Source organism: Amyelois transitella, chromosome 22 (genome assembly GCF_032362555.1).
Source record: "Amyelois transitella isolate CPQ chromosome 22, ilAmyTran1.1, whole genome shotgun sequence".
Taxonomy (NCBI): domain Eukaryota; kingdom Metazoa; phylum Arthropoda; class Insecta; order Lepidoptera; family Pyralidae; genus Amyelois; species Amyelois transitella.
In genome coordinates, this window is record NC_083525.1 from 3,713,941 (window position 1) to 3,725,939 (window position 11,999).

At 32.8% G+C, this 11,999-nt stretch overlaps 2 protein-coding genes across 3 annotated transcripts; one reads left to right on the top strand and one right to left on the bottom strand.

The window, feature by feature from the left end:
* Positions 1-440: 440 nt before the first annotated feature.
* On the top strand, positions 441-9,946 carry LOC106134186 (serine/threonine-protein phosphatase 4 catalytic subunit). 2 transcript variants are annotated; one of them, XM_013334164.2, is made up of 7 exons: positions 441-570; positions 709-885; positions 1,422-1,574; positions 1,876-1,994; positions 2,858-3,039; positions 6,675-6,864; positions 7,130-9,946. In XM_013334164.2, the coding sequence occupies exons 2-7, from the start codon at positions 736-738 to the stop codon at positions 7,257-7,259; spliced, it is 924 nt and encodes a 307-aa protein (XP_013189618.1). In that variant the 5' UTR covers positions 441-570; positions 709-735; the 3' UTR covers positions 7,260-9,946. The 2 variants fall into 2 exon arrangements, with proteins under 2 accessions (XP_013189618.1, XP_013189620.1); XM_013334166.2 differs by having other exon boundaries at positions 448-570; positions 727-885.
* A 1-nt stretch (position 9,947) lies between these two features.
* On the bottom strand, positions 9,948-11,540 carry LOC106134187 (NAD-dependent protein deacylase Sirt4). The gene is made up of 4 exons (XM_013334167.2): positions 11,291-11,540; positions 11,003-11,193; positions 10,498-10,725; positions 9,948-10,362 (listed from the first exon to the last, which is right to left on the bottom strand). The coding sequence occupies exons 1-4, from the start codon at positions 11,457-11,459 to the stop codon at positions 10,042-10,044; spliced, it is 909 nt and encodes a 302-aa protein (XP_013189621.2). The 5' UTR covers positions 11,460-11,540; the 3' UTR covers positions 9,948-10,041.
* Positions 11,541-11,999: the final 459 nt, after the last annotated feature.

Here is an 11,999-nt window from a genome sequence, read left to right on the forward strand (position 1 = left end):
CAAGAGCTGCCTTTGATGATTCGTGCAGGGAAGGAACGAAAAAGCGATGGCTGTAAGGTGCAAGTTGGTCTTACCATAACAAAAGCTTAATTGTGCCACTTTAGTAGATAGTTAAATTTAATTAGTATCAGTTCTACAATCATAATTATTCATCTGTGATCGGCACTTAATTTGTCTGTAACATATAGGTTCAGATAAATAGTTGGAAATACATATAGATATGAAGAATTCTTAATATGATTTAAAATTAAAGTGTAAAAAATACTCAGATTTAAAAACGCGAAATATTTGTTTAAGAAATGAACATAGGCACATAAATCACGCCCATCAAAATACTATACTTCCAATAGAACTTAATAGGTAATTAATTTTCGTTATTGTGAAATTTGAAATGCTCTCCCGGCATAATGGAAGGAGGATAGTAGTAGGGTAGGATTTCTAAATTTCGAGTTGGTCACACTGGCGTCTGTGTTAGTTAATGGCGGACTGGTTGTGATTGTGATTGTTTGTGAAGAAAATTAGGCTGTCTCGCTAAAACCCAAATAAATATTGTTTATTTATTAATTATCTGTAAGTATATATTTATCATTTAATGTTTTTTGTTATTTTCAATAGTAAAGACTCAATAATAATTGTTCCACATTTCGTGTAGCTTACGTACCCTCCGTTCCAACTTCCAAACGTTTACCTTATATTTTTACAAAACAGATTTACCGTTGTTATTAGTTTCATACGATGTCGGACACGAGCGACTTGGATCGCCAGATAGAACAGTTGAAGAGATGCGAAATAATAATGGAGGCAGAGGTTAAAGCGCTCTGCGCGAAAGCCAGGGAAATCCTTGTCGAAGAAAGCAACGTTCAACGTGTGGATTCACCCGTTACGGTAATGCATTTTTTTTATTGCTATGTTTATTGTACGGTATTTTTTTATGTTTACCTGATGCTTCAATTTTCACTTTAAGTGGTCTATCTGTCTAACAACTTAGAATAATTTAATGTACATTAATTTTTTCCTTTTCAATTTTGACATGAATCTTTCAAATTTGTCTGTAACTCTGACTTTAACTACCTGTAGGATTAATTCTTTTGATACCTAATACATATCATGTGCTACAATGAAACCCATGTGTTAATTTCTATTGATATGGGTGTAAGTTCCAAGGAATGACAAGGAAATGACAGTTGTCTTGCGTTGAGGTAGGCATGATATGATACATTATAAAATTATAGAATTAGGAAGCTTAATTGAATGTGTCATCAAAGTGATAATTGCACTATAAAATTTACATATTGCATCTCAATTCAGAGATTTATTTGACAGCTTTACAACTGTGTAAATTATTCTCATAGTTTCAAGTATAATAAGTAACTGCACAAGGAAGTAAGTGTTTTATTTGTCTAATATTATTTTTTCTTTAGGTCTGCGGAGATATACATGGCCAGTTTTATGATCTGAAGGAGTTGTTCAAAGTGGGTGGTGATGTTCCTGAAACCAATTATTTATTTATGGGTGACTTTGTCGATAGAGGGTTTTATTCTGTAGAAACATTTTTATTACTACTTGCTTTAAAGGTAAGTTCAAAAAATCATTTACTGATAGAATTTTAACCAGCCCCAGTAGAATGGCTAGCATGCAGGTCGCTGTTGGTATAGCGGGACACATTATTTCTGTTTCACTTTTTATTATGACATGTTTTGATAGTGTTTCGTGAGATAAAAAAAATTTCATATTATGATTTTTTTTTATTTTGCTATTGGGACTACTTCGTTTCCTGTTAAGTACCAACATGTATGCAAAAGAGTAGATAAGGTTTTTGGTGCAAATAATAACTATTATTTTTTTAATTTGAATGATGAATTAACATTGTTCAAGGTACGATATCCTGATCGCATCACACTTATTCGTGGCAACCATGAATCCAGACAGATCACACAAGTATACGGTTTCTACGACGAGTGCTTACGGAAATATGGTTCAATTACTGTTTGGAGGTAACATTATCTTTTTTTTAAATACTATTTATTTGTTATTATTAGTGTGTTTATCCCCATAAGTCTATGGGAAGTGAAGATAAGGTCCACACATGCCAACTCAAATCCACTCATGGCTTGACCAAGTTGAAACTTGTAGCTGAGCCTCAAAGTTCAATTCTTTTAGTAAGCTTATTATCTTAAACTAATATTTTCTATAAAATTAATTTGTTCTTTTATTATTAGTTTGTCGTCTGATAGGTGGTATAGTTTATAAATATTTTATTACTAACTGGAATCAGTATTATGTGCATATATGATCATACAATTGAAGTAAAGAATTATTTAACATAAATCTGCTGTGAGCTGTTAGCAGAAATGTATTTATTTATGTGTAACCAATTTTGTTCTATGTGAACCTCTGAGTAAATTATCCTCAGTGGCATAGGTCTAAGTGACTCCCATCCCCTCTGCTTTTACTAATCTGTCACGGAGGCTAAACTAGAGGCTAAGACTGATTTGTATGAAATTTTTTATGATTATAGTTACCCAAGGCACGGAAATTATAGTAAAAACGTGCAGAGCAGAGAGCAAAAATTAGTAAAGCAAAGTATGGTTCTACTTCAATCAATTAACCTTTTAATGCTGTCAATTTGATTGAATCAGTAAGGTGCCTGGTTAAAATGCCTCAGCCATGTACCAATGACTATTTTCAAAGTTATGTACATTAGTTTGAATACTAACTGATACTTTTACAGTGAGGGAAAACATAGTGAGGAAACATGCACATTGCTCCGAGTGATGAGGATGCAACTGGGTCTAAAGCCAGAAGGAAGAAGCTTTCAATTTGATCACTGTCAGTTTATTAAATCCTTGTCCCACAGATATTGCACAGAGATATTCGACTACCTATCACTGTCAGCCATCATCGACGGGCGGATATTCTGCGTTCACGGTGGACTCAGCCCGTCCATACAGACCTTGGATCAGATCCGCACTATAGACCGCAAACAGGAGGTTCCACATGACGGACCAATGTGTGATTTGCTGTGGAGCGACCCGGAAGGTATTTATTTATTTATGTACAGAAAGCAGGAGGATTAATACGTACAGAAATTGTAGTACAGAGGTGCTACTTATTTCAATAGAATTTCTTCTAATAGACCTGCGAGAGGGAAAGTTAATTTTAAGGTATGTTGGTCTTTTTACTACGCTTTTATTAGCTTGGGTTGTATGTATGTATGTATGTATGTATGTATGTATGTAACGGAATCTTTGAGCTTAATTTTCACTGATTTCTAAACGTCTGATCAACTTGAAACTTTGCACACGTATCAAGGACCGATGACAATGCAATATTTTGATAAGAGTTTCTCATTATCCTTATTAAAACTGCCAGGATTAATAAATTCATTTTTAGATCCTTCGTATGAGAGTAAGAGAGACAGAGATAGCACCAGTGCCAGTAATCTCCATACAAGAAACCAAGAAGTTCTGACGTATAAGGAGTCCAAAAAGAGATGTAATATATTTCCATATAATGTTACTATTAACCAGAGGCTTTTTTATTTCATCGCATCGCTCCATTTAGAATTACCATTAGAAACAATAGTAGAATTAGTAGAATATTTTAAAACAATAAAAAATATATAAGTAATAAAACAAAAGTAATAAATGAAAATTGAACAACTAAATTTACAACAATACAAGAATAAAGTTACTACCTACAGAACTTTGCGATATTTAATACGTATTTAACATATTAATGCGATTCTTGAATTAACATTATGTAACTTTTGCATATTTATAATAGCAACACTGTAATACTCGCTTGTAAAATGAGTGACAGTTTGTTTATTTATGTAAAATAAGTTTTGCAGTAAGTTTTGAATTCGATTCTAACACCTGTAAACTTTCTTTCTGTTTTTTTACCGGTGCCTGTGTATTTACCTATTTGCACTTTGTTTTGTGCTGATAACTTGTCGTTATTTGGAGTTTGGAATCTTCCGTTGAGTCGAGCTTTGTTCTTCCGGATATTCGTGTGATTTTATCATCTGAGATTGGACTCTGACTGTGTTCACTGTGTTGTGCAGATATTTTGAGATAGGACTCCTGTAAAAAGTACCTGATTATTTGAGATAGGAGTCCCAAGTTTGTGTTTGTTTTTGTGAAAGACAGATTTTACTACAAAAGTGCCACGATGTCTTCAGATAAACATTGTTGCGTTCCTGGTTGTAAAGGCAGTGGAGGTATGTTTGAAATATTTTTGTTCCTGTATCAATCTGCCTCTTAATCTTGTGGTTTGATTCCTGGCAAGGCCACAATCGAAAATTGTTATGTTTGCTGGATAGTCAAAAATATAATTAACAGTGATTTATCACTATAAAATTCTTTTCAACTGGGTTTAACAATCATCATACATACATGCATACATATAATCACGTCTATATCCCTTGCGGGGTAGACAGAGCCAACAGTCTTGTAAAGACTGATAGGCCACCTTCAGCTATTGGGCTTTAAGATAGAATTGAGATTCAAATAGTGACAGGTTGCTAGCCCATCGCCTAAAAAAGAATCATGATGATGAGAATATTATGAGATTTAATCCAATCAGGCCACATATAACTTTAAGAAAGTTAGTTGTGAAAACCTCCGGTGATGGGCGCATGGTTGCGAAAGTCATTTCTAGTAAGATAGTTATACAGCGTAGTAGAAGTAGTAGGAAGTTAACACTTCTACCAAAAAATAATTGTATAAAAAAACTAAAAAACTAGGCGTTTTATTGCTAATCAAACTAAAAAATAGAAAATAAATAATAGTTTAAAAAAAACTAAAAAACTACGCTTTATTGCTAATCAAACTAAAAAATAGAAAATAAAATTTAAAGACAAAGGAATTATAAAACAGTAGTAGCAAGTCAAACAATCGGTTATAGTCAATTACCTCCGATTAAAATTATAACAAAATTAAATTTATAAACAAAACAATTTAAATCAGAGTAAAAAGCGTGGGGTGCATTTTACTTCATTTTCATAACTCTCTTGTCATAAATATATGCTAATAGAATGATTTTAATATTTACTACATCAGGCACCCCACGCTTTTTACTCAGATTTCAATTGTTTTGTTTATAAATTTAATTTTGTTATAATTTTAATCGGAGGTAATTGACTATAACCGATTGTTCGACTTGCTACTACTGTTTTATAATTCCTTTGTCTTTAAATTTTATTTTCTATTTTTTAGTTTGATTAGCAATAAAGCGTAGTTTTTTAGTTTTTTTTAAACTATTTTCGTGAGTACTATAGACCACGTATACTCCTACTAATTAGGAACATCCGAAACTATGGTGCATGGAAAGCTAAATTTTGACATTTAAGTATGTTCCTTGAAGGTGTAAGGGAGTTCCAAGAGAGGACATCCAGAAATTCCTTCGGGAATATCGTTTAACGAGGGCGGAGCTGCGGAAATAATCTAGTATTAATTAAAATTTAATTAACCTAGGGACATTGTTTAAACGTAGATAATCACCAACATAATGCGTAATAAGTAAATTAATGAACCCAAAGATTTATTGACATAAATTATCTGGACTTGAATGTCGGTCAAATAACGACCAACGGCAAAAGGCGTGATAATGTTTTGAATTGACTAATTAAGTCCGTTCAAAAATTATCACGTCGTTTGCCTTTAAGGCGAGAGAGTAAGTCGTACTACCTTATGTATGATGATGATTTTACCTAAATACATTTTAAAAAGTGCCCATAGTAATCTCAAAATGAGATAGGGAGATTAATAATCTGTCTAGCTATCCCACCCGGCTTGCCCGGTATACCTAGAGACATTTTTAAAGTATAAACAGTCTCGTGTAAACTGCATCAAAATCGGTTTCATAGTATAAAAGAAGAAAGCTTAGAAACAGAGGCGGACGACTTTGTAGAGACTACATATGTATGAAGATAATACTTAACCTATTTTCGTTCTACAAATACCCAATGTCATGTTTCCTATACCAACATCATACGTTCGTATGTAGATGAAGGAAGTGTATAATAAAATCGTTTGCTAGCAGTAGCGGTAGGTGGGTCGACAATTGCTGTTTCCGTACTTCGCAATTCTGATGTCACCTGGATGTCTGAATAGTACTTATGTATAGTAATTCCCAAAACTATTTGATTTTTAAAACTGACCAAGTTACCGTTTCATATATTTTTTTATTTACCTAATTTACAAGCATTCGGTTATGAAATGAGACAGTTTTTCGAGCATGCCGTCGCATAAGGGGCTGCTAGTAATAAAAAGGAAGTACTTGATGTATGATGTGATGATACTACTTATGAATGAAGAACTTTATTGCAGGACTTTCAACCATGATGCTGATTTTAAGTTATATTTTTATCGCGTCAATAATGGAAGAGTTGTGTTTAGGTGGGACAGTAACAAAAGTGACTTCTGAAACAAACAAACATTTTGGAGAGATATCAATACAGAACACCTACTTTTACACACCTTTTACTCCTATTTCTGGCGTTCGTCCTTTTTGCTCACTCAAGAGAGGAGCCAAAAATTCGCCTGTGACCACGATCTTGGATTGAAAAAGTAGTCAGGTTTTTACACGAAGCATCTCCCATCTGACCTCCGCATCAAATAACTCCTGTACAAAGTAATACAAGAAATAACAAAAATGTGATTGTTTTCCAGACACACAAGGCTGGGGCGTATCGCCTCGAGGCGCAGGCTACCTTTTCGGTTCTGATGTAGTGGCTCAGTTCAACGTTTCCAACGATATTGACATGATCTGTCGCGCCCACCAGCTCGTCATGGAAGGGTACAAGTGGCACTTCAACGAGACTGTTCTTACTGTGTGGTCAGCTCCTAACTACTGTTATAGGTATTTAGATTTCGTTTTAACCATCTCAATTGATTGTTTGCAGATTTTTTTAGCTCCTTCATCCCACTTCTTCAATACCTTATCCCAATTCTTATGTGGGAAAGAGGCGTGATTTTATGTATGTATGTATAGTATATAGTGCTTTCCTTCAAGTCCTCTTTTTGCTTGCCTTGCCGTTACACTCATGATCTTTATGCAGCCAGTGCACTTTTGTTTGGTCTTCTTGTGTTGCAGAACAATAATTCTTTTGTATTGTATTGCACAGATGCGGCAATGTAGCAGCAATATTAGAACTAAACGAGAATCTGCAACGAGAGTTCACAATATTCGAAGCGGCCCCACAAGAATCCCGAGGAGTGCCCTCAAAGAAACCCCAAGCGGACTACTTTTTATAATGTTCCATACAATAGACAATTTGAAAAAGAATCGACGCGTTCTAGTATTACAGATTTTTAACGTAGTGACAAAACATTTCGATTTAGTACTGGCCGATTAACCAAAAAAATTCTGATTGAAGTTCCATTTTCAAAAGGTGAAATGGTAATGGCCAGTTATGTTGACCAATGACAAAAAGCCGTCATTTCAATGTGGGAATATTTTATTGTGATTTTAAGACTGGTAAGTGTAGCAAGTTTGAATGTGTTTATTGTACAATTTTTTTGTGTGTTTCTCAACAAGTTGGGCAAAAATGTGACCAATTTTGAGCGGCGAGATTGTATTTAGTGTTGTTGGTTTAATGGTCAACAGAAAGTGATAATGCTATTAATTTCGCCTCTCCCATTCTTCTGAAGACATGTTTTATAGTGTGTCAGTGGAGCCTTGCAAACACCTGTACGAAGTTGATTAGGGTGTTGAGTTTTCTTAATTCTGAGTTACATAGAATTTAAATTTGTATTCAATTAGGGTCAAACCCAATATATAATCATTGTCCAATTTCATTGTAAAATAATTAAGTCTACTATATTGAGCGATATACTAAAGGTTTTTGAGAGTCTTGGAGTGTGGTCATTTTTCTCATCTTTACTTAAAATAAATATAGGATTTTTGTTTTAAGTTATTTTACCTTGTTCAATATTTCTTAAAGGGTATTGTTTTGACACACCAAATTTTTTGCATTGACTTTTTTTAAAGTTAATATGATGTTCCTTGTGGTTAATTTATTTCTAAATTAGGGTTGGAACAATTCCCTTTTTCACAAGTTCAATATAAATCTAATTTGATATGTTGTAAAATACTAAATATTCCTAAGCTTGGTATTGATTTAATTTTTGGGTTATGAAGATTAGACAATGGTTTCCCTGTGTGAACCAGTACCAATGTCAGGCTCTGAAGTAACTCTGTTAATGATGCAACCAGGAATACACTATGATAATTCTTATAAATAATGTAATTTAGTGGAAAGATGTAGTCTCTGCCTAGCCTTCCGATAAGAGGCGTGGTTGTATGTAATGTAATTTAGAACAAGATAGATTGTATAATTTATGTGTTTTGTAAAATTTGAGATTAAGCAAACTTTCTTTCCTCTTATATGACAGTTAATCTCCTAAAAGATTATTGAACTTAGATTAATAGTAATATCAAAATTATTAATGTATCTTGATACTTTCTGAATAATGATCAAAATGCTCTAGACCAAAAACGTGTTGAATTAATATAGGCATTCTTAATAACTCAGTAAGTAGTTTTAGAAAGTTAAAAACAATAATGCTAATTTACTTGTCTGAATTTTTTAAATTAGTGAATCGTTAATCGGACATCTTTAATTAGTGAAATAAAACAAGTGCTTTACTTATATCACTGCCTGACCACTCTCTTAGGCGCTGTTATATGTGGTATAGTTTTTAACAAATATGTAGGCCCTGTTTATTGCAATGATGAAGTAAGCCCTAAAAATTAGTCGTAAGTGTTAGTGTGAAAATAAATGTCATCTTACAATATAATTGTGTAAGATTTCTAGTAGAGTTTTAAGTTGAAATGATTAACTAGACACAGATGTGGCATGATAACAATATTTGTCTGTCAAAACTATACCACATATCGTTTTTGTATTGTTTATGCTGATATTTCTGATCGTATGTTAAGACTTGACAAGAAAACATGTGACACAAAGAACAATGAGTAGATTATGGACATTTTCAATAGTAATAATTATTACATACAAATATGGTCATCTGAACACTGCCGTAGTGTAAAATAAATAAAGAATAGTGTTGAACCATTATTTTGTGTTAGCATTTAAAATCATGTACCTAAGGTCAAAACAAAAAGAGTTTTGCTTTTTTTTGATGTCGTCTGGTAAATTCGTGTGCCACATATGACTTCAGTAAGTGCCCTGAACGTAATTTGATCTATGTACTACACCTGCATCCCATGCTTGTACATCTTTTACAACTTTTGTAGGTGACTACAGTACAGCCACCAGAAGGGAGACCTACCTTAAGGGGTTTCTCTGCAGTTGAGTACACATAAATTTTTGGGTCGAATTACAACGTACATTCTGCATTAAAAATGATACATGACGGACATTCTGCAATGCCGTCCTTGTCCTATCGATAGTGAAGGACGAATAATGTAATTTTTGGTTGGATTTGTCGCACACTAATTTGCTAAATTATAATTGCATTTTTGATTGTGTATATAAAAAAAAAGTATTGGCCTATTTGATAAGTCAGCACTATAATTCTAAACTGTTCAAAAAGTAGTGTTAAATAAGTGTTCATTATAGATAAATTTAATAATTGCTGGATAATCAAGATGGTGGATTAATTTTTCTGTAAATTGACAGAAAACAATGATCAAAATGTACACATTTTGATCTCATTCATCTTTTTTGTTTTCTATGATAAGAAATTCATTTCTCTGAAATTCATGAAGTTCAAGACTTGCGCATAACTATATTTTGGACAATGAATCTGAATTTTGCCTATTAACCTTATATCTCACCTCGTTGTTTGAACTATTCCTCAATGAAGTAAATGTAAACTAAATATTTATGTGAAGGATTACTTCAAAAAATGTTGACCATTTTGTATTCCTACTTTCTTTTTTTTATACAATTATTAAAATGAAATGCCATTGTCAAGTATGTTTTTTTTATTTTTATAACAAATCAAAACAAACAAAAATATTATGGGGTAGTTAAAACACAATTTCACTAAAATAAATCTATAAAAATAATCATAAAGAATTGCATAAGTCTGGTAAAATGTCTCCACATTTTGCAGATACTTTAATATCCACAATGTCATCGGCTCTTGTAGATCCTATATTTAACACAGCTATATGCTTTTTTTCTTCTTTGGCTTGTAGAATTATCCTATAGCTTGAATACACTGTGAGACTTGTCCCTAGCACGAAGACTGCATCGCTAGAAGATACTTCTTTTCTCACCTGCTCTACCCTTTGTTTGGGAACATTGTCTCCAAAGAATATAATGTCAGGTTTCAGAGGGCTCTCACAGTTAGGACATAATGGGCTTTTGAAGTTGTCTTCTTGTTCCTACAAAAATAGACAAGTTCTATCTGTGTACCAAATATCATTAAAATCAGAGTTCAATTGTTTTTGAGTTTATTCATTACATAAATACAAATCTTTCCTCTTTATTATTGGTGTGGATAGGTAGGTCCTACTTACCTTTGTCAAATCAACATCTCCATCTGGCCGAATCATTCCAAAGTTGCTTTTCATATTTAGGTTATTTTCCAAAAGGACTTCTTGCAATTCATCCCTAGAGACTTTGTAGGGGCATTTCAAGCATTTCACTATATAGCCTGTTCCGTGCAACTCTATTACATTAGACGACCCAGCTTTGTGGTGAAGACGGTCAACATTTTGAGTTACAATTGCTGTTACTTTACCTGCCTGAAATGAATATGTAAAGCTTTTATAAGATAAAGCCTCTATTAGTTAAGAATATATAAATTTTTTATAATTTTTCAAGTGTTTATTAGAAAAATGAAATTATTTTCAATCACTGGGTGGAACAGTAAGTAATACTACTTGAATACCTACACATCTTTAAGCACTTCTAGTAGAATAAAAACATTTAATTAACTTATTTGTCTCCATCTTTACTTTATTTACAGATTTTATATGTATTATTTACAACAGATGAACTAAAGGCCATTTGGCATTATACCTTTTGCATCTTTGTAATAGAAAAATGTGTAGCATTTGGCTGTATGCTACTAAATCGAGGCCAACCTACAAAGTTCCTTGCCCAATACCTTTGCCTTGCTTTGGGATATTTCACAAATTCTTGATATTGAATTGGTTTGTGATTACTGCGAGCATAGAGACCAACTTCTTCAGATCTATAATCTGGTATACCTGCAAATAATCAACAATTGCAGTTGTTCTTCATTAGGCGGATACATCAACATATGTCTTGGTAATCTACATATACTCTATTTTATATAATGTTTACCAGATTCTGTAGATATTCCTGCACCAGTTAGAATTAAAACTTTTTCGTGTTTTGTGAGGAACTCCCTCAATATTTGAATGTCCTTATGATCCGGGGGTTTGTGTTTTGGAACGCAAACTATTGGCCTACAGAGAGTTTTGAAATTAATATTCCTAGCTCGGTTAAACATTTTATCTTACTTATATATAATTAAACGAAGGTTTTTGTTCTCCCACAAAAAAAAAAACAACTAGAAAGTCCGCGAAATCCTGTAAAAGTAAACAATACCCACTGTCACGGCACAACATGAAATGAAATCAGCTGTTGATTGACGTTTGCTTTTTTTGTTTCTGGCAAAAGCATCGTTCTGTGTGCGCCACAGAACTTAGCAATCTATTATAATAGTCAACGTAACAAAGTAAAAAGCATATAACAAGTTTTACTGATATAAACTTTATACTTAAACTTGTATGGCTAAATAGCTCATTGCCAACAAGAAGAATCTCAAGTTTTTAATATCTAGCCTTTCCCTTAGTCATTACAAAAACTTAAAATGTCTCGATTTTATAGGTTAAGCTACCTATGAATAAATGTTATTAAATAGCTATAAGATATAGAATAAGATTTTAAAGTTATGTTTACTTGAATTTTATGGTCAAATAAAATAATTTCTTTCTTTCTATTTAACTGTTAAGTATATCTGACAGTCGAATTTTACATAAACAATTTT